The 22,587-nt window shown below is 50.8% G+C and overlaps 1 protein-coding gene across 5 annotated transcripts in view; it reads right to left on the reverse strand.

The window, feature by feature from the left end:
• Positions 1-22,587, reverse strand: part of CSNK1D (casein kinase 1 delta) — a 574,414-nt gene that overhangs the window by 364,144 nt on the left and 187,683 nt on the right. For all 5 annotated transcript variants that reach the window (XM_069655333.1, XM_069655334.1, XM_069655335.1 and 2 more), the window contains exon 5: positions 19,615-19,785. In XM_069655333.1, coding sequence (XP_069511434.1) covers positions 19,615-19,785 — 171 coding nt within the window. The remainder of the gene's footprint in view (positions 1-19,614; positions 19,786-22,587) is intronic.

The following is a 22,587-nucleotide window of genomic DNA, read 5'->3' on the forward strand; positions in this document are numbered from 1 at the left end:
AAAATAGGGTGCCACTGTTTTTTGACAAAGTACCAGTGCCCCTCCCTACCTCTTGCTGACAGAGGAACTTTTTTGATGGCCTGCTGATGTGGGTATGATACCTTTGTAGGGGGTATCGGATTTGCGGGCGCTTGTAAACTAACAAGTGGCTGTACTAGATTGCATCTTGCACCCATCTGTCGCTCGTTATTAATTGCCACTCATTAAGCTCTTGTTGTCTCTGAAGGCTGAGACTATTGCATTGCCTGAGGCTCCTTGAAAGGACCTCCTGCTTTGAAGGGCTGAGAGAGACCTAGCTGTGTCAGTCAGCCTTCATGGCTTTAACCCGTTAAGTGCCAAGGACGCGTTATCATGGGGGCATCTCATGTAGCCCTTCCTGGGAGCAGATTTCTGCCCCTAGTAAGGGGAACATGAGATGCCCCCCCCATCCATTTGGGGGTGGGGGCACCAGAAAACTTGTGACGGGCGGCCCAATGGATGCAGCAGTAGGTTTTGTCCACCCTGGGGGCAGATGGGCACATTAATGTGCCCATCTGCCCCTAGGTAAGTGGCAAAAAATAAATAGGCGTGTTTTTAGGGGAGGCACCCGAAACCAGCAGTCATTTTCATAATGGAAAGGGGGTGGCCCCCTTCCCCCACCCAAAATGGGTGAGGATCGCTGGATCTGCACCTAGCAATGACGCAGCACATTGGTGTGCTGCTTACTTCCTGTGCACAGTATTCGGACAGGGGAAGTGAGCACCATAGTAAGTGTGCATTGGCCGTTGTGAAGGAATGACAGTTGTGACTACAACCCCCACGCTACCCCCCGGAGCTCAGTGGTAAAGTTGAAGATGGGAGCATGGCAGGAATGTTTAGGCCTCACTGCAAAATACATTCCGCACGATGCATAAAATGCGGCTTGCTCTAGCTAATACAAGTGAAGGAACAAGTTACTTACCTGTAACTGTTGTTCTCCAGCATGGGTCTGGCATGGATTCACATGCTCATGAATATTCCCCGTCGTCAGGCTGGGAATCCTCGGTAAAGAAAAAACCAGTATCAGTTTCGTTTCTGATCTGTCTTTCGTAGTAATAACCAATCACTGGTCTCTGCGTCATACTGACCACAGCCAATGACTGCCCTCTACCTAAGCACCGCCTCTGGCAGCCATCTTCAGATTTGGAAGCACGTGAAGTGGCAGTATGACCAAGTGAAGAGCCGCAGAGGGGTAGGCGGGAGGGTTCGCATGTGAATCCATGCCAGACCCATGCTGGAGAACAACAGTTACAGGTAAGTAACTTGTTCCTTCTCCAGCATGGGGTCTGGCATGGATTCACATGCTCATGAATAAAGAATACATAGCAGTACACACATGCACAACCACGTGAGGTGGCAAAGGCTCAACATTAAGCATCACATAAACTCAACATTAAGCATCTTACCTCCTCACCAGGCTCACCTCAGGCGAACAGGTTGCGCAGCACTGCTTGGCCGACCCTGGACTCCTCCCTGGAATCCTGGTCGACGCAGTAGAATTTCGTGAAGGTGTGCGTCGACCTCCACGTAGCAGCCCTGCATATGTCCAGCAGGGGCACTCCAGATAGGAACGCCGTGGTAGCTGCGATCGCTCTGGTGGAATGGGCTCTCGGACGGCCAGGCAGCGGTCGGTTTGCCAACCGATGACAGTACATGATACAGCCGGAGAGCCATCTGGAAATGGAAGCCTTCGAGAGAGCCTTCCCCTGATTGACAGGTCCAAAGTTCACAAAGAGTTGTGACGTCTTCCGAAAACACTTCGTGCGGTCCACGTAGAACTTCAGCGCTCTAGCCACATCCAGCGAGTGCAAAGTCCTCTCAGCCGGCGACGAAGGCGACGGGAAGAACACAGGCAACACCAAGGGTTCGTTGAGATGGAAGTCCGACGGCACCTTGGGCATGAAGGAGGGGTGCGTCCTGAGCACTACCCTCGTGTCGTGGAAAGTCAAGTACGGGGCCTTGCAGGAAAGGGCCTGGATCTCTCCCACTCGTCGTGCGGAGGTGATGGCCACAAGAAAAGATGTTTTCCACGATAGAAACTTCAACGGGGCCGAGTGCAGAGGCTCGAACGGAGGTCCCATGAGCTTGGTCAGCACCACGTTGAGCTCCCACGCCGGGGCCGGGGCCTTCACCGGCGGGAACGATCTGAACAGTCCCTTCATGAACTCTTTCACCAGACGATGAGACCACAAGGACGTCCGCCCCGTGGTTCTGGTGTATCGGGAGATCGCAGCAAGATGAATCTTGATGGACGCGTGTGCCAGTCCAGCTTTGGCCAGCGTCAGCAGGTACGGCAGTACTTGGGGAGCCGTAATCCGTAGAGGGTTAATCTTCTGTGCGTGGCACCAGACAGAGAACCTCTTCCATTTGTGTCCGTAGCATTTAAGAGTCGAGGACGCCCTGGCCTTTGCAAGAACCTCTCTGCAATCTGCCGGTATGTCGTATCCTCCAAACTCTAGCGCTGCAGGAGCCAGGCCTGCAAGTTCAGCGACTTCGGGTCGTGGTGGAGGATGGCGCCTCCTTCCCTGGAGAGTAGATCCGCGTCCGCCGGCAGCTTGATCGGCGGGGACGCTGACAAGTCCAGAAGGTCCGGGAACCATATCTGCCTCGGCCACGCAGGTGCGACGAGGATCATCCTGCACCGTGACCTCTTGAGCTGGTTGACGAGCCGGATTAGCAGAGGCAAGGGAGGGAACGCGTAGAGGAACAGGCCCTCCCAGGGGAACGAGAAAGCATCGCCCATGCTCCTCGTCTGGGGAAACCTGCTGGCGAACCTCCGGCACTTGGTGTTCGTTGCCGTCGCGAACAGGTCTATCTGGGGTGTGCCCCACCGTCGGAAGAGGCGATCCACCAGATCCTGCCGTAGTTCCCACTCGTGGCACGAGCGCAGCTCCCTGCTGAGTGAGTCGGCGATGGTGTTTTTTATCCCTGCCAGATGAAACGGCACCAGAAAAATCCCTTGGGCGACGGCCCAATGCCACAGGTCCTGCGCCTCCTTGGACAGCGCTGGGGACCTGGTTCCGCCCTGTTTCCTGATGTAAAACATGGTGGTGGTGTTGTCGGTGAAGATCCTCACCACCTTGCCCTTGAGGGACGGAAGGAAGGACCTGAGGGCCCAAAACACTGCACGGAGCTCCAGGACGTTGATATGCAGGGACTTCTCCGTCGGGAGCCAGAGTCCCCTTGCGTGCAGATTTTCGGTGTGCGCTCCCCACCCTTCCAGGGAGGCATCCGTGGTCACAGTCTCCTGGTGGGCTGGGGTCTGGAAGTCCATGCCCGCCGTCAGATGCGCGCGGGTGCCCCACCACCGTATCGCTCGTCGGAAACTCTCGTCGAGCTTGATCCTTTCCTCGAAGCTGCCCGTCGTCTGGATCCAGCGCGCATCCAGGAATTCTTGCAACGGGCGCATCCGGAGCCTGCACATGGGAATGAGGTAGATGCAGGAAGACATCATCCCGAGGAGGGACTTGATGGACCTCACCTTGGCCGCGTCGGCCACCAACATCCGTTGCACCTTGCCCAAGATGGTCCTGGTCCTCTCCTCCGACGGGGAGGCCAGAAGGGACACTGTGTCGAGCCTCGCTCCCAGAAACAGTGCGACTTGCGCGGGCACCAGGTGGGATTTGGCATAGTTCACGGAGAATCCCAGGTCCGTGAGGAGTTGGACGGTCCTTGCCGTGTGGACCACGGCGAGCTCCCTCGTCTTGGCGCGGATGAGCCAGTCGTCCAGGTAGGGGTAGACGTGAATCCCCTCACGGCGCAGCTGCGCCGCCACCGGTGCGAGGCACTTGGTGAATACCCTGGGTGCCGACCGTAGTCCGAAGGGAAGGGCTTTGAACTGGTAATGACGCCCTTGGACCACGAATCTGAGGAATTTTCGGTGCCCCTTTAGGATGGGAATGTGGAAGTAGGCATCCTCCAAATCCAACGACGATAGGAAGTCTCCTTCCTCCAGCTGACCCAGGACGTGCTGGAGGGTGACCATCCGGAACTTCTGCGCCTTGATGAACTTGTTCAGACGTCGCAGGTCTAGGATGGGGCGCCATCCTCCCGTCTTCTTCTTCACGAGGAAGTATCGCGAGTAGACTCCGGAGCCCCGAAGCCTCTTTGGGACGAGTTCGATGGCGCCCTTTCTGAGCATCGCCTTTACCTCCAGGAGAAGTTGAGGGACGTGAAGTTCTTTCCTGGCCACGGGGGGGACGCGCGGGCACCTTCTTTGAAACTCGAGCGCGTGGCCCCGGGCCAGGGCGTCCAGCACCCAACGGTCGGTGGAGATGGACTCCCACACGCTGACGAAGCCCGCCAGCCGGCCTCCCACCGGGGTGCTTCGGTGGGGGCCCGACCCCACGGCCGGTTCAATCCTGCTTGGACGCGGCCTTGCCGCCTTGACCTCCTTGGCGACGACGGCGGGGTCCGCTAGACTTGCCTCGTCCTCTGTAGGCCTCTTGCGACGACGAGCGGGCCGCTTGACGGTAGGAAGAGAAACCGCCGCCGGAACCTTTGGAGGCGCCCTTGCCTCCGCCGCTCCGAAAGGGCATCCGTCGTTGCTGCAGGACTCCAAGGGCCCGGGCCGTCTCAGTATCCGCCTTGATGGCCTGGAGGGAATCGTCCACCGTCTTCCCAAACAGGTTGTTCCCGTCGAAGGGCATGTCCAGGACTCTGGTCTGGACGTCCTGCCGAAAGTCCGTAGCTTTGAGCCATCCACGACGTCGAAGGCAAACGCCGTTGCCCAGCTGGCGGAACCCCGCGTCGGCGATGTCCGTCGCCACGGTGATAGCGTGGTCCGAAGCCACTTCACCTTCCTGGAGGATCTCAAGGGCCTCCGCCCTCTTGTCGTCCGGCAGAAAATCCAGCAGGGGAGCCATCTTGTACCAGAGCTCCCTGTCGTAGCGGGCCACGATAGCCAAGGCGTTGGCCGCTTTAATCGTCGTCGCTGCCGACGAGATGACTCTACGTCCCATAGTATCCAATTTCTTTCCCTCGCCGTCCGGCGGGGAAGTCGATGTGGAGGCCGCACCCCCCCCTGCTTTCTTCCTGGCTGCCGCGGAGACGACGGAGTCCGGGGTAGGCTGCGCCCGGAGGCATAGGGGGGCCGTGTCTGGGACCCGGTACTTCTTCTCGTACCGGTCTCTTCTAGCTGGCGTCGTGGAAGGGTTCTTGAGGAGGGAAAGGCCCTCATCCCAAATGTCGTCCAACAGAGGCCGAGGACCGTCTTCCTCTTGGCCTCGCGCCGCTGATAAAGGAAGCCTTCCTTTTTCTTCTCCTCAGGGCAGAGTTGGAAAAGCTCGGAAGCCCTGGAGATCATGGAGTGGAAAGATCCGATCTCGTCGGGCGGAGAAGCCCTGGTGGGAGGCGACGACGGAAAATCCTCGTCGTATGCCTCGTCGTCCGTACCCGTCGCTGCCGTGTCAGTCCCCGTATCATCCCCTCGGGTGGATGGGGAGGAGGGCTGGACGGGGCGCGACGGTTGAAAAGGAGGTGGAGGATGGATCCTTCTTTTCTTGGTAGGGGGAACACCAGAAGGTCCCGGTTCTGGATCCCCCGACGGGAGAGGTTCCTCCGTCGGTAACGGTAGCCTCGTCCTTCTCTCAGTGCATAAGGACTGTATGGCCAACAAAATGGCCGCCGAGTTGTCTCGCGGCGTTGGCAGAGGGGAATCCGACGGGCGAGCAGGGGCCCCGTCGGTATCCTCGACGATGTCGTCGTCACCTGCGTCGGGGCCCATTCCGACGGGCTGGTCTTGTTCCACGCCAAGGCCGTGGCTTAAGACCTCGATCAGCTCCTCTTCTGAGGTTGAGGCCGAATCTACGACGACGCCCTGCCCCCCCTTCTTCCCCACGGAGGGTTTCACGGGGGTCCTATCGATGGGCACAAAAGAAGACTCCCTCCGAGGAGGCAGGGAGACTCTGGGCCCTGAGGTCGCCACCACTGGTGCAGCCTCCACAGGCTGGGCCAGGGCCGCCGCGACCGTTTCGATAGAGGGCTTGGTCGGATGGATCAAGGCCTTCACCACCTTAGGTGCGCTCACCGCCTTATCCTTGAGGGAGGGGGCACTGCCACGCTCCTCCTCTGCCTTAGAGCTCGACCGGGGCCTCTCCAGGAGCTTCGCCGGGTGCTCGGCCTTCCTTTTACCCGACCCAGAGCGTTGGCTCGTGGTTGATGGCGCCGGGGAGGGTGCGCCCTGCCTGGCGCCCGTAGAGCCCGACCGTTCGGCGCTCCCGGTGCCAGCGGACTCGCGGTGCTTGGCCTTATGTTGGGCCCCCGTCGCCGGGGCGCCCTCAAAGGTCTTAGAAGACCGCTCGGATTTCTTCTTCTTCTCGCCAGACGGGCTCTTACCCTCCAGCCAGTTGGCGAGACGTTGATGACGGTCCTTCATGGTCCGTTCCGACATGTTGCCGCAAAACGCACAGTCCTTTTCCACGTGCGTTTTGTCCTCATGAAGGCAGTAAAGGCAGAAAGAGTGTTCGTCCTCCTTAAAGACGTTCTGCAGCTGGCATCCAGGGCAGACCCTGAACAGCTTTCCGGGCGTCGAGCTTCCCTTCTCCTGGGCCATCTCCGAGACCGGGCCTGAGAAGCTTCTGGAGTCTTCCGAAGTGTAGCTCGACGAAATCTTCACCCTTGAGGGGCACAGACGAATCCGACACGGGTCCCCGTTGATCGGATGTAGGATCGGTGGAGCTTGAGGCTCTTTTGACCGAAGAATCGAAGTTTTTTGTGAAAAGCGCGAAAAATTAGCACTAACGCTCGAGAGCAATAGCACGAGGATCCCAACACATGAACGTGCGGTAAAAATCTGAAGATGGCTGCCAGAGGCGGTGCTTAGGTAGAGGGCAGTCATTGGCTGTGGTCAGTATGACGCAGAGACCAGTGATTGGTTATTGCTACGAAAGACAGATCAGAAACGAAACTGATACTGGTTTTTTCTTTACCGAGGATTCCCAGCCTGACGACGGGGAATATTCATGAGCATGTGAATCCATGCCAGACCCCATGCTGGAGAAGAATGGCGATCTCCTCGAGGAGAATCTTCTGATGTTCTAAGGAGTGTACTCTGTCGTGGAGGATGGTTCCGGGGACGCTGCAGTAGCTCTATACAATATCCCGTGGATACTGTTGACAGCACCCATCTGTCTGATGTAATCCCTTCCCAAGCCTGGGTGAAGTTTGAAATGCGTCCCCCTACTGGGGTTGCGTGAGAAGGGGCCCTGAACTGAGCGTCACTGCTTTGGTGGGGGCGTGCCGCCTCCCTTGCTGGGGCTGCCTCTGCCTTTACCACGACCTCTCTTATTACCTCTGCCGTAACCCTGGGTAGACTGTTGGTTGTTCCACTGTGTACCCTGCCCCTGGGAATAGTTAGATCCTCTCTGGGAATTTTGGCCGTGTGGGCGACGAAAATTACTATTCCCTCTCTAGTTAGGGGGTTTATTGGTTAACTGGCCAAGGGATTTGAGTGTCTCGTATTCGTCCTTGGCATTTTTCAGTGCGTCTTCGACCGCCTTACCAAACAGATCGGCTTCCACCGGTTTGTCTAACAATGATGCCCGAGTTTCTGCCTTAAAACCAGACTGCCGTAACCATGCATGTCTCTTGATAACAGTACCTTCTGCTATCAATCTGCCTGCGTTGTCCGCGGCGTCAAAGGTTGCTTTCAAAATGCAACCAGACATGGCTCTACCCTCTGCGGAAATACGAGCTAATTGGCCCTTTAATGGTTCAGGAGCAGAGGCTATGAGAGCCGCGACTTCTTTCCACTGATGGCAGTTGTAGCTGGCCAACGGTGTGGTGGAGTTAGCAATCCTTGCTTGAAAGGCGGACGTTGAGGCTACCTTCCTGCCGAAACCGTATAGTTTTTTGCTCTCCTTGTCGGGAGGAGCTTCTGACGAAGACAAGGGAGTGCCAGCCCTCTTACGAGTGTTGGTGACAACTAGGGAGTCTGGTTTCAGATGTCCTCTTATATAGAGAGGGTCAGACTGTGCTACCCTCAAAAGATTTTCAACCCTGGGATTGACTGCTCTGGTGAGGTTTGGGTTCAAATGGAAGAGGTTCTCTGTCTGGTGCCGAGCACAGAAGATTAATCCTCTCGGAATTACCGCCCCTCAAGTATTGCCGTACCTACTGTCTTTGGCCAAGGCTGGCCTATCTCACGCCTCCATCAAGGTACATCTGGCTGCCGTCTCACGTTACACCAGAACTACAGGACGGGCGTCCTTGTGGTCCCATCGTCTGGTGAAGGAATTTATGAAAGGATTGTTCCGATCATTCCCGTCGGTGAAGGCCCCTGCCCCGGTGTGGGAGCTCAACGTTGTACTAACTAGGCTCATGGGGGCTCCATTTGAGCCTATGCATTCAGTTCCGTTGACGTTTCTGTCGTGGAAGACAGCATTCCTCGTGGCCATCACCTCTGCACGACGAGTGGGAGAGATCCAGGCCCTGTCTTGCAAGCCTCCATACTTGACTTTACACGACACGAGGGTGGTGCTGAGGACGCACCCCTCCTTTATGCCAAAGGTGCCGTCGGACTTCCCCCTCAACGAGCCCTTGGTGTTGCCAGTTTTCTTCCCGTCGCCTTCGTCGCCGGCTGAGAGGACTCTGCACTCGCTAGATGTGGCTAGAGCGCTGAAGTTCTACGTGGACCGCACAAAGAGTTTCCGGACGACATCACAGCTGTTTGTGAACTTTGGACCTGTGAATCAAGGGAAGGCTCTCTCGAAGACTTCCATTTCCAGATGGCTCTCTGGCTGCATCATGCACTGTCACTGGTTGGCAAACCGACCTCTGCCCGGCCGTCCGAGAGCCCATTCGACCAGAGCGATCGCTGCTACTACGGCGTTCTTGTCTGGTGTGCCCCTGCTCGACATCTGCAGGGCTGCTACGTGGAGGTCGACGCACACCTTCACGAGATTCTACTGCGTCGACCGGGATTCCAGGGAGGAGTCCAGAGTCGGCCAGGCAGTGCTGCGCAACCTGTTCGCCTAAGGTGAGCCTGGTGAGGAGGTAAGAGTTGCTTAATGTTGAGTTGTTGTATTGCTTGATATTGAGCCTTGTGCCACCTCCCGTGGTTGTGCATGTGTATACTGCTATGTATTCTTATATTCATGAGCATGTGAATCCATGCCAGACCCCATGCTGGAGAAGGAACAAGTTACTTACCTGTAACTGTTGTTCTCCAGCATGGGTCTGGCATGGATTCACATGCGAACCCTCCCGCCTACCCCTCTGCGGTACTTCACTTGGTCATACTGCCACTTCACGTGCTACCAAATCGGAGGATGGCTGCCAGGGGAGGGGCAGTCATTGGCTGGGGGCAGTATGACCCAGAGACCAGTGATTGGTTATTACTGAGAAAGACCGATCAGAAACAAAACTGATACCTATTCTTTCTATACCGAGGATTCCCGGCCTGACGGGGAATATTCATGAGCATGTGAATCCATGCCAGACCCATGCTGGAGAACAACAGTTACAGGTAAGTAACTTGTTCCTTCTTCATCTTCTTCCTCGCTGACTACATCCTCACCCGTATTTCCCTCTGCAGGCTCTTGGGGAGGTGGTGGTGGTGGAGGGTTTGGGGGTGGTGCTGAGGCTAATGAAGCAACAGCAGCCATGGATGCCATAAGGATTACTCGGCTAATGTTTGCTACAGCAGTAAAGGCAGCACAACTCAATCTGCTATAGCCAGAAGCACAATGAAGATGAGCTCGGGGGTGTGGCCATTTATAGGGGTCGAGGGGTGCGGCTCGTGACCATATCGATCACTCAAAAGCGTTGCAAAAATTCTAAAAAATAATTTGAAAGGTTGGGCCATTGTATGGGACATGTGAAATTGTGATTTTCTACTGTAAAATAATTTCCCATGTTTGTATAAGTTCTTTTGAAATGTTGCGGAAGCAGACAAACTGCGCAAATTAGTACACACGCTCAGCGTGGGTGCAGTCACATGATGACGTTGTGAACACATCCGCGAAGGAAATGGCTGCCCTCTGGACACCAAATGCAGAGTAGCGGACATGCGCGCGGGTGTTCTACGGACAGTGTTCGGGTCCTGAAAGTAATTAAAAGTGCGACACAAGTGAGACGGACAGTTAGGGACAGGCGCGATGTTCGCAGTACTTATGGGTGTGGTGCGCATGGGCATATATGATCTGCTGACTGCACGGCCAGGTGCAGTGTCGTTAGGACACCTCCATTTTGTTTGACTACGGACATGCTGGACACCACGACTGTTCTGCGGACATTTCCATCTTGGCTGCGGACGGTGCGGATAGGTATACTGTGCTTAGGACACTCCCATTTTGTTCATTTACAGACAAACCCGGACACCTGGTGTGTTCTAAGAACATGTTTTATGTTGGTTGTGACCAGTACGGAGCAGTCTAATGTCCTTAGGACGCCCCCATTGTGTCCAATTGCGGACAAATTGGACACCTGCTGCGTTATAACATTGGGTCCAAATTGGTTGCGATTGCTACGGGTAGGTGTATTGCCTCTCGAACATCCATACTATATTGATTACGGCCAGCCCGAAGAGGCGTTGTCCATGGACATTTTAACTCTTTTAAAAAAAATGTTTTGCCTCACACCATTTCACTACAACTAACATAAAAACAATTTCAAATACACACACACACATCAATCAAGAGAAATACAGGGGGAAGCAGATACTGAAACGAATATAGGGGAACTAGGGTTTAACACAGGCTGGTTGTGAGGGGATTAATTGTGAGGGGATGAAGGGATGGATGTTTCATCAAAACGTTTATTTTCTTCTTGAAGGTTTGGGGATGGTTCACTGGGAAATGGAGAGGGGGGGGCAGGTACAGGTGGGACAGTGATATCATATTTTTCCTCTCACAAATTCCTCCACAAATTGCCTTAAACTGTTAAAATTGTCATTTAGTATGTCCATTTTCACTTCTATCCTTTTTAGACTGTCTTCCTCTGTGTCCTTTGTTGGCCTTTCTTCTTTTTTTACCTGGTCTGTTAAAAATAAATTATATATTAAATGGCGGGACGTGGCCAAGCAGCCATGGAGTAGATTCCTTGGAGCTCCGTGATCCGACCTATTGATCCGAAGCAAACCGCATGTGTTGACGGCTGATTCCAGCAGAAAAAAGAAACTGTATCTGGGTGAATACCTCAGGCAGCAGATGAGCGTATCGGCGGGAGAAAGTGGACACAGCAGAGGGAATTAGGCCACTTTGTGTCCCGATCCGGGTGCGGTGCAATTGATACCAAGATGGCGGCGTGCCAACACAAAGAGACCCCCGGCGGCACTTGAAATCGGGTGCCAGGCGGGCAGTGATTGGGCTGCAGGCGTGCAGCGGCTGATGGAACAGTGAGTGGCCGACTACCGGAGAGAAGCTTACAAGTAGCCCGGACTGACGATAGGATGTACACAGCGTTGGGCCACCTGGTTGAGAGGTAGGCGGCACATCCTCGGCGCTCCCACTGGACCGGGACGATGTATACACGAAACGGACAAGAGGAATGACAGCATTCCCACAATAGGTTGGAAGCGATGAGCATGCACCCGAAGCCGCACCGAGGAGTGGAAGAGCAAATACGGACAAAACAAGTGGCGCCGAGACCTGTATCACCCGAAACAAAATGGTGACCGATCCTGAACAAAGGATTACACTGGTGGACCGTGAAGCGGCCTCGTAAGGGTTGGGACGCATATGCTGCCTAGATCGACCATTGCGGCCCGCAGACGCAGCAAATGAGTATATGCACCTTGTATGTACCACCAGCCTTTGACAGGCGCAGAGACCAGAAAGAAGCATCGAAGATGCAGAAGACGGCACCCTGCTGATAACAGGCATGGACACTGAGAGGAAATTGTGACGCGGAAAGTTACAATCAACCCGAATAACAATTTCACGTGTAACAATTGGTGTAGGTTGATATACAGAGACCCCAACGACTCGAACACCAACTAAGAAGCACCGGGCCAGAACCAGACACGTGGGCAAGGTTGCATCATGTCGGTGAAAAGTCTGAGAACCAAGACCAAACATCCCACAATGGAGGTCTTCGCGAAAACGCAGAGGACCCCCACAACATCGGAGTGGAGCACGGCCACGACTACTGCTGAAGAAGCCACAGAAGGAGATGAGCACCAAATCCTGGAGGCTATATCGGAGCTGAGCACCAACTGGGGCGCGGCAATGGCGGAGTTACAGACAGCCGTGGGGGCAAAATTGATGCGGTAGGGACTGAACTTACCCGGTTACGGCAAGATGTCAGGGGGCTGGCGGAGAGAACAAGTGGGCAGGAGAGTGCCGTAAAGACCAATACTGATGTCAGCACAAATAATGCAATGGAAGTTCATGTGCTCAAACAGCAGGTTGCTAACCTTGAAAATCGGGTGGAAGAAGCGGAAGGAAGAGCGAGGAGAAATAACATACGGGTGGTCAGCCTGCCGGAGGGGGAGGAAGGCCAAGACCCTACAAACGATGTGGAAAACATGATCCTACAAGAAATCGGAGCAGATAAGCTTTCGCAGGGATTCACAGTGGAGCGGGCGCGCCGTGCCTTAATGAGGAAACCATGACCTGGGGCTCCGCCGAGACCCATCATCGCGAGGAGCTTCAACTATAGAGATAGGGAGAAGATCCTGGAATATTTCCGTAAAGGTGGAACAATACAGAAAGCATCCGCCAACATTACAGCATACCCGGATTACACGATGCTGGTGCAGAGACTGAGATACAGCTACGTGGCCGTCAAGAGGAGACTGCGAGCAGTAGGCATCAAGTACATGCTCCTGTACCCGGCAAAGCTGAAGGTGCTACATAAGAGCAGAGCACTTTTTTTTTACACTCCAGAGGAGGTGGTAACGTGGCTGGATCTGCAAGGCTGCCCGGAACAAGAAGTGGACCGTGACCGGCAGGAACAGGACGACTGAAAAATTGGTGCCACAGACATTGGGGGGGTAAGTGGGAGGGGGTACCAGATTATACCGGGAAGCAAGACTGGTTGCACACTGGATAGGATTCGGGCCTTGTGCTCGGCATGGACTGGAATATAGTGGGTAAAATGTAATTGGAAGCTGCATAGGGTTAACACAATGCGTAATAATTTTGGAAATAGGAGCAATAGGATGGAAGCAACCCACCCCCGAAATACTAATAGTTAAGTGGCCATTAGGGCGACTTTACCCTACTGAGCCCTGAGCATAAGTTTGTGCTGGACGGGGCTAGATGTGGGGGTGCCAGAGATCCAGGGATGGAGCTGGGCAACAGTTGGAGGGTGAGTTGGTGGGGAAGGGTTGGGTGGGGGGAGGGAAGGGAGGTGGGAAGTTTGGGGTGTACATAGTTTCGGGGAGTTTAAGTTTAAACATGAGCCTACATGGAAGAGCTGAACGGTTGTATCTGCATAGCATGACCAGGAGGGTTCGGTCGGAAATGGGGGAGGAAGATATCAGTGCGCTATGGGAGATCTCAGGATAGTAACTGGGAATGTCAGGGGACTTAACAGTTATATGAAGAGGAATAAGGTCATGCTGTATTTGAAAAGGCAAAAGATAGATGTTGCATTGTTACAGGAGATGCATTTGACGCGGGAGAAGCTGGCGTTAGTGGGGGAAAAATGGAAAGGGATTGTGGTGGGTTCGTCATACTCTGCTTATGCTAGGGGAGTGCTTGTCTGGGTGGCGCTGCATGTCCCGTTTCAGCTACTACAGGAGGTGGCGGAAACTGACGGGAGGACGGTTATATTGAGAGGGCTGGTGGAGAATAAAGAGGTATGCATCGTAAATGCGTACGCCCCCAACCATAACACGGCGGCATACTTCAGGACTCTGTGCACCAACCTTAGTATGTGTGTGGGAAGCGCGGTTATTTGGGGCGGGGATTTCAATTGTGTAATGAACCCCAAGGTGGACAGATCTGATCGCAGGATTGACAGGCCCACCCCAGCGGACAAAGCTTTGCAGGTGTTACTAGACGATTGCAGATAATGGCGTCTTGTTAGTCTGGCCGTCATATTCCCTACAAACCTTTATACATATCTTTACTGCATATGTGGTAAATCTGGGCCTAAAATGAATTCTTCAAATCCACTTGTTAATGCGTAATTGGTCATCATATACTTTTAAACCAACCATGAAATCATTGGTAGAGTAAAATCTTATGATGATATTGGTAAGAGATTTCATATGGCCTAAACAGGAAAAATAATCTAGAAAAACAATTGGCGTGTATGTCAAAGGACATTCAGGGAATTCTTAAACTTGCCAAGCACTGTAAGGCCCAGCTCATTACATTTATGTTAAGAAATCTAAGATGAACTCTGTTGGTGTGTACGGCTCAGCGATTTGCGCTTTGTATAGGGTGATCTATTGGAAGGAGTCCAATTGCATTTTAAGAAAGACTGTTAAGGTTACCGTCTTTGGCCCCAGTATTTGCTTGTCATAAAGAACTCATTCTCATGTTTCTTGTGGGGGCTGTAAGGGTTGGCCCTATGGAATTCGTATTGAAAGTGTGGATAAACCTTAATGCAATTCTGACTGTGTGGGTTTCTTAAGGTTGACCTTTAAAATATTTAATTCAGCGTATTTTAAGGTAACTTGGACCCTATTGACTGATTCCCATTAGTGTTCTCAAAAATAATCAAATCTCTAAATATTAAATCAAATAAAAAACTAAAAAAACTGCGATTGTAGTGCCACGTTTTCAGTGCTGCTCATTCCTCTCTATTAATGGCAGGTTTTGGCAGTATTTTCTTTTTTTCAATTAGGTTGAGTTCTGACCAAATCCGATTTTCGAAAACTAATAATCTCGGGACATAGTTTCATTGGGGGGGATAAAAGGTGGATTTAGGTTTCAGGCAGTATTTCTGCCCTCTTCTTCATGTGTGTGGTTTTTAAAGAAAAATTCCAATCTTATTTTTCGCAGATATTTCCATTCTCAAATTTGCAAAATCCGTCTGGTAGGTTGGGACAAATCAAAGCCCTTTCATGAGCATGCTTATTTCTTGAGGCATCATGTTTTTAGAAGAAAGATTCAAAACCACTTGTTCCGGTGCCAAATTTGGTTTTCTTATCCACCAATGCCTCTACTTGTCTGGATTTGTGTTGTGGGTAAAGAATGTTACCACTGCCTCTTGCAGCCCCTGTCCGCTCTCCTGGATAAGAAAACGAGTATTTCCCATAAAGTCACCGCTCTCGCTGATGTTGGATGTCCCTAGTCCCCAGGACCCACTGCTGTTATCGAATGTTTCTGAGAATGTGACAAAAATTCTCCTTGGTTTTTCTGTACTGTATTGAAGATATGCAAAATAGTATTTTGACTACTGGATAAAAAACAGGTTTTGAACAGGGACAAACAATTCCTAATGTCACGTACGAGTAAACCCCCCATGCTTCTCCTGCACAGCTCCATGGATATGTTTGCATCAGTGGTAAAAACTAATCTTTTAATTTGCATGAATTTCTATGTGCAAAGGAGTATGAATTGCAAAAAAGGTACCTATTTTAGAGTAAAAATATATTTTTACTATCCAAAAAACATTACGAGGATTGCCTTTTTACTCCATAAATATCATACTCCCCACTCTTATCAGCAGTCCTGACTAGGCCTGTTTTTCCCTGTTAACTATGGATCCTCAATGCATGTATTTGTATGGTGTCCTAAATATGAGTGAGAAAAAAAACACAATTCTTCCCAATCCAATTCTTGGATTTAAGGATAGGGATGGTCTGGGCAACAGGCCTCCTTTCTCCCACTAACTCTTCTGCGAAGTCCCTTTCCTCCTGTACACCGTGGGTGTCAATGTGGAAATGTTCTGCTGCGCGAGCGAGAACCTCATTTAGGAGGGGTTGGTTATCGACCGGGGAGTCGGTAACCGGGGCTTCGATCTCTACCGGGGAATCTACTCTGTATGTTTCCGGGTCATCCTCTTCTTCCTCCTGGTCCTCATCCCCATAGTAGCCCGTCCCGGTTTGCTCTTCTATCAACCCAAATTCTTGGTCTTCACAAAAGGAAGCCTCTCCTTGATACCGTGAGTATGGTCTTGCGTAAGGTTGTACCTCGAAGGGTTCGGACCTCATCGGAGTTTCAAACCGGGCCTTCTTACTCGGGGGGATAGGATCAGTCAAGCCCGAGGGTGTGGCCCCTTGTGGATCATACGAGAGAAAATGTTCTGGATTTTTATCATAAAAATCAGCCAAAGACATTCTTGACATGACCCTATCTATGTCTTCACTGGACCATTTATTGGAACTGGGAATGACTCTCTCAGCAAGTCTATGGGATTTATCTTGAGTAGCTTTACTGGTTGTGGACCTATCAGCAGACCTGGGCTTGTCTGTCTGTTTAGGGGGGTGGAGTGTTTCACAGGTGTGGAAGAATGTACAGGTAGTTTCTTCTGCTGTTTTCCCCCCTCCCCGTGCGTAGAAAAATGTTTTCCCTGTCCCTTAGTGGCTCCAGAGTTTTTCGACGCCTGGCGTCGAGGATCGGGAGAAGTGTCCCTGTCCTTCGAGCGTGGGCCTCGCTGGCTTTAATTGCGGGCTCCGACTCCCGCCTGGAGCGCGGCCTGGGGGTGGAAGTCGTCTTCGTCTTCCGACGATCGAACTTCTGTTAGCCTAGGGAGCGAGGCACTCTTGGCAAGAGTGGATGATTGCCTGGAGTCATGCAGCAATCTTGATTAAGAGCGCCCAGAGGACACCGAATCGGACCGTTCTGTCTGTGCCTCTTTCCGAGAACTCGATGTCGTCGAGTCTCGGTTGGACTTAGTGTGTTTAGTGTGTGTAGTATGTGAAGCGCTTGTGTCGCCGGGGGTCTTCCCCATAGCCGCCCAGCCGGACGACCTTCCGAGGTCGGGGACCTGCGCTCGGCTGTCTTTCGACGCCGTAATGCCCTCGCCGTCCGAAAGTACGGCGTCGCTGCCATCGCTGAAGGCGCCCTCCGCTGCCATGGTCGCCTGCCTGGCGTGGTGGGCCCAACGCTTCGTCGAACGGTCCTTAAGTGTCTTAGGTTTAAACCTACTACAAGCTCTGCAGTTCGCTTCGGGGTGGTCCCTCGGCAAGCAGAGATTGCACGTGGCGTGCCCGTCGACCCAAGGGTATTTGCGATTGCACTTGGGGCAGAATTGAAAAGGGGTACCCTCCATACGCACCTTGAGGCAGCGGGCTGTTAAGTGTAGGAAATGTATAAGGTGTACCTATAAACCAAGAGTGTAGAGTATGTACCACCCCCCACTCTCCCTACTTGCAGGGCCGAGGCCAGCGGCCTACCAGGCCCGGGCCGAGGCCAGCGGCCTTCCGAGGCCCAAATCCGTTGTGCAGCAGCCGACGGTCGATTTCTTCTCCAGCCGGCATAGAGTGTCGAAGTTCGACGTTGGGGTGGGGAAGGATGTCAATAGATTATTTTAAATTCTAGCAAAAGTATGGCTAAGGCCAGGGGACTCCGCAAAATGCTTCCGACCAGTATGGCGGAAAAAAACAATCTGAGGATCCTACACGCGTGAGGGATCTTGGGTAAAGTGGACGTCACACTAGGGATAGTATTACTGGCACGCCCTGGGTCGACGCCCATTTTCAAGTTTTGAAAAACAAACTGTAATACTCCGCAGCTTCCACTAGATGTCGGCCTAAGCACAGCATGTGATCTAAGCAGATTCCACAGGAGATATAGATATATATATATATAATTAGACCATCTTTAAAAAACAGCAACTAATAGTAACATTAATCCCAAATTAAGAATTCAATTCAACTAGAGCAATAAAGCAGGTGAGTAACTTTTCATGTGTTATATATATTCTAGCACAATGAGTGACGTCATTTGAGGTCAGTGATAACACTTGTGATCACCATTGCAATATTGAGTTTTAAGGAGGGAAAAAGTTAATCAGCGCATAACATACTTTGTACTTAAAAAAAGATTCTCCCAGAGGGATGTAGGCAGTCTTATTCCAGCAAGAATAGTGATCAACAATTAAACCTGTAAGGGAACAAGCACTGCCAAAGCCAATAGGTTCAGAAGGGGGCATTTAGGTAGCCAGGTTAGCCAAATTCAAAGGGCCAGTTCAAAGTTCTGATGCTCTTAGAAAATGTTTTCAAATAGTGAGTAGTTCAATAGAGAAATGTTTTTAAAAAAAAAAAACATCACAGAAGCTCAAGAGGAGCCACCTTGAAGAAGCACAAGCTGGGAGGCCAGTGCAAATGAGTTGAGGTCAACTAAAAAGTGTTCAAAATAGCACTCACCAAGCTGGGCAGCACCACAATTGGCAAAAGGGAGTTTTACCCAGGCCCCGCAGTAACTGAACTGAGGAATTTGTTACAGCAGGATGCCTTCCTGTTGCAGTGTAGCAGACACTTGTTCCTGGTCCCAGTCATGGTGACAAAAGGGAGGACGTCTGACAGGCTTCTGCAGCAGCACTCGAGGGGCTCAGTAACCTTTTGTTTTTTTGGCACCTTTTTTTCAGCGCCAAAGACAAACGAACAGCTCTGGTTAGAAGTTACTGGAAGAAACCGCCAAAGACGAAATTGTGTAGAGCAGCCTGCTGCAACCTCCTGGACGTTGAATTGCCCTGTGAAGCTCTGCTGCTGTGCGGACCTCCTTTCAATCGACAGAAGCTCCGGACGGGACGACTTCTTCCCTTCGGTTAGTGGGACCAACTAACCCCGAGAAGAACTCCACTGGCGCAATCCCCGACTTGCTGTGCCCCTCCAATGCTGCAGAAGCCCAATGCCAGGGGTCGAGTGTCCAGGAGCGCCAAGAGGCTCCCAAGGACACTCCTGAATCACGAAATCCCTCACCAGAGTTCCCCTAAACAGAGTCCAGGACCGAGGAAGCAAGGAAAGTACAGAGATATTCGTTCTGCATCAGTGCAGTTTGCGAGGCGCTGAATCCGCAAGATATTGAGAGGTATTGAATCGGTGCTCAACCCACATTTTGGAATTTTGTTATTCTCGGACTATGCGCAGGTCACTTATCTATTGCCTATGAATCTACCCCTCCCCCATCTCCCCAGGATATTCGGTTAACAGGTTGTTAGCCTCATACTGACTTTAGGAGAGGCAAAGGCTGTACCTGTATTTACAATATACAGTAACTTGTGTGGGTTGGTTTATAGTGCTTATTTGAACTACTTTGCGTAAAACTATAAAAATAATTCAGTAGATGAAGTGTCTTATGTAATCTACTGTACTGGCTGTAAGCACATCCCATCCTCCGAATGATTTGATCTACCTTGGTGCGCACACTGTGTTCACTATTACGACAGATCTCACACCTCACATCTGTGGAAAAATCTCCCTAAAAGAAATCCATGCTGTGCACTAGTGCTCAGATGCCCTCTTGTACTACGAGTATACCAAAAACATGGGCTCCAGGTCAGATTAAATGTTGCAAGATCTGTCTGGAATGGACGGCAAGGTTTGTTCACAATTTTCTCCACTAAGCAAGTCATTCACCATTATCACGGCAGGTAGGATACGTTCACATTAGAAAACAATCTGCCAATCCTTCATTCCAAACTATCATTCACTTTATACCACAATATATGCTGTGCAACTACTTACGAAATGAGGTGGTGTTAATATGAGCAAGTGCCTTTACAGACAACAAAACTAGAGAAAACAGGACTTACAAGGATACCCTTTGCAGAGCACTTCGATTGGCGTGGACATTTTCTTTTCACTTATACGCTCGTATTTCTGCCTCTTTGTGGCAGCTTTCAGACCCTGCCATGGGAGGGAGCCCAGGTTGAAGTACATTAACACATAGCCCAATGACTCCAAATCATCTCGTCGAGATTGTTCTAAAAAAATAAAATAAATCTCATAAGATTTGAAGTGAGCAACATTCATGTGCGCAGTGCAAGTTAACAGAAAATCAGCAGTTCTCACTTCTTAAACATTTGTTTTAATTTATTTTTACACATAACCCACTACCCCAAAAGCTCAAACTTATGCATACTTAACTCACACAAAAATCCACACAACCACCTTTTCGATTGGCAAACCGCACGCACTTCACCGCAACAACTCGCACCAACAGCACACAAGGACACGTATCGATCTGATAATTCACACCAAAGCTCAGCACACAGTGAAAACCAAACTGAAGCTGCCAACAGGACATCACCTTTCTCACTTTCCTACTCCCTCTTCAACCAATTAACCCACCCTCCCATCCCCTCTTTTTGTTTCCAGATGCGCATGTGGACCAATTTCATTAGCGATGGTGCATGGTACAAATACCTTTAACATAACTACAGACGGATGTCTTACTTTGCTTTCAATATTTATTTGAAAAAAGCAGAAAAAAGGTCTCTTGATTAAGCAATCTTTTGTGCCTAGCAGGCTAAGGGCTGGTCAAAGCAACATTTTATTTAACATGCATCACCAAGTAATTTACTTCCCCTTAAACTGTTTTCTTTTTTTAAAATGGATGCAGATGCTCATGTCAGCAGTATTAATGGGAGTGTCTGCATGTTTTAAAGGTGAAAATGGATCATGGCCTAGTGTGGAGCATCCTGAAGAGAAGCCAGCTCAAATTAGTAAAGAATGGATTGTTGAGAACATTCCTAATGACAAGGAAAATGGCTGAAAGAAAAGGAAAAGTGATGTTTTATTTCCACATACAAATGCAAACAAGTGATGGAAAGCCATTAACACACGTCGCTATGATGCACTTGTAGTCTGTTCATGCCTAATCGAACTATTGAAAAATAGAATTGAGGCAAAAGATGCAGGTAGCACCATTTAGAATGAGTTATTAATTCAGCTCCACCGTTAAGACACTCAGGGTGCCTCTAAACATGAAACCCATTTCAGATGCAGAGCCCAACAATTTTTTTACTTCAACGCTATTTGTGAAATTTGCTATTTTAACAGATTCTCACGCTTTGAATAATCCTGCCATCTATACTGTTTGGCTACATAAAAGTCTTAAAGAGCCAATACTTCAAAGACGACTGTTGGGTAAGATGTTCATAGTAATTGTAAATCTTCCTGACTTGTGTCAACCCCAGAACTTTTTTGCTTTACTGGTGGATTCTTTTTCCTTATACCTCTGTGTGGGACCCTTTTTCCACACCCACAGAATATTTTACTCTTTATAGGTGTCATTTTTTAGACTCGCCATAGTGTCTTTTAAAAGTTATCCGCTTTGATAACATTTTGGCAATAGGTGCCTGCTGTTGGTGGATTGCCGAGGGGCTCCTCTTAACTTTCTCGGCCTAAACTTGAGAGAACGACAATTCCCAATGGTAGAAAGGATTTTGGGATCCCCTTTATATTTTATTTGGTGAAACCAGCACACCCCACCTTATGTGGAGTGCTGGGGAGATGCAATGTATCCCCTTTCCCACTAAAACTAACAATTTTGTTACAGGGACTGTTGTATAGTGGGTTAGTGAATGCATGGGATGAGAATGTTTGTGTTGATGTGGAATGTTGGTCTGTGAATGCATGCCAAGGTTCTGCAATGTCAAGTTGATGCTGGGTCTACCTGGGTGATGGGTCCCAGTGGTGTCCTCTATTGTAAGATCTTAATGTAACCTGTAATAAACCCTAAGTGAACCTACAAGAAGACTACAGAGGTTACTTTACTTCAATGGCGACAAGGATGAGTGGAATCAAAAGCATGCATGCTGAAACAGAAGAAAAAGCAGACTTATGAGTGGGGAGCAGACGAAGAAGAGGAGAAGGAACCACCACTGGCCCCCCAAGGAAGAAAGTAAGTCCCATCACCCAGGGAAAAAGGGGCGGAGGTACAAGCTGTCCAAATATCACAGGAGAAACCACAGGGCACAAAGAATAGGGAAAAGAATGCCCGTCCCATAAAGAGGGGGAATGGGCAAGCAGGAGAGCCCAGTGCAGGGGTAGCACTAATACCCAAGGCGCCAAGAAGAGAGAAGAGTAAACTTCCATAATGGGATAAGAAACTCCTAAGAAAGTCCTGTGCGGACCTCTATGGAAAAATGAGAAAAATTAAAGCGCATGGGGGAGGAAAATCCCCAGTGAAGGGATTTGAGTTGACTCATGAAGCCTCGGCAACATGAACGTCGTGGGCATAAAGCAGCAGCGAAATGCTAAGTGGTGAAAGTAACATGGGAGTTGTGGGTTACACGTAAATGTGGAAGGTAAACAGAGTACCAGCTGTTCAACGGTTGGAGATGTGCTTCACTCCGTTCCGGAGCTTTAACTGATGACGGCGCATAATAGCAGCTTGTGATGGCGAAGGACGCCGTTGAGTGCTGGCGCGTGTCGCCTCTGCGGGTATAAAGTATTCCTGGATCGCATCACCGAACGCCACGGGTGAGCACCCTGGAAGAGAAGAGTTTAGTATGACATAGAAGGTGAGAAACCCACAGTCTGAGGAAAGGATCCTTCTACGCCGCACACCTAAAACAGGAAGCACAATGGAGGTATGCGGTGCGGAGGGAAGATACAGAGGCGGAAAAGGGTCGCCTTTTTATAGATGTGCCATTGAGCAGCACTGTTATTTATTGCGCTATGGGAAGTAACTAGAAGTGAAGATGACTGACGGCGGAGACTGCACAGGAGGCGATAGGAAACAAACTATAGATGCAGATGAGACCGGCAACAAGAAGAGT

Source organism: Ambystoma mexicanum, chromosome 3q (genome assembly GCF_040938575.1).
Source record: "Ambystoma mexicanum isolate Mex_15411 chromosome 3q, UKY_AmexF1_1, whole genome shotgun sequence".
Taxonomy (NCBI): domain Eukaryota; kingdom Metazoa; phylum Chordata; class Amphibia; order Caudata; family Ambystomatidae; genus Ambystoma; species Ambystoma mexicanum.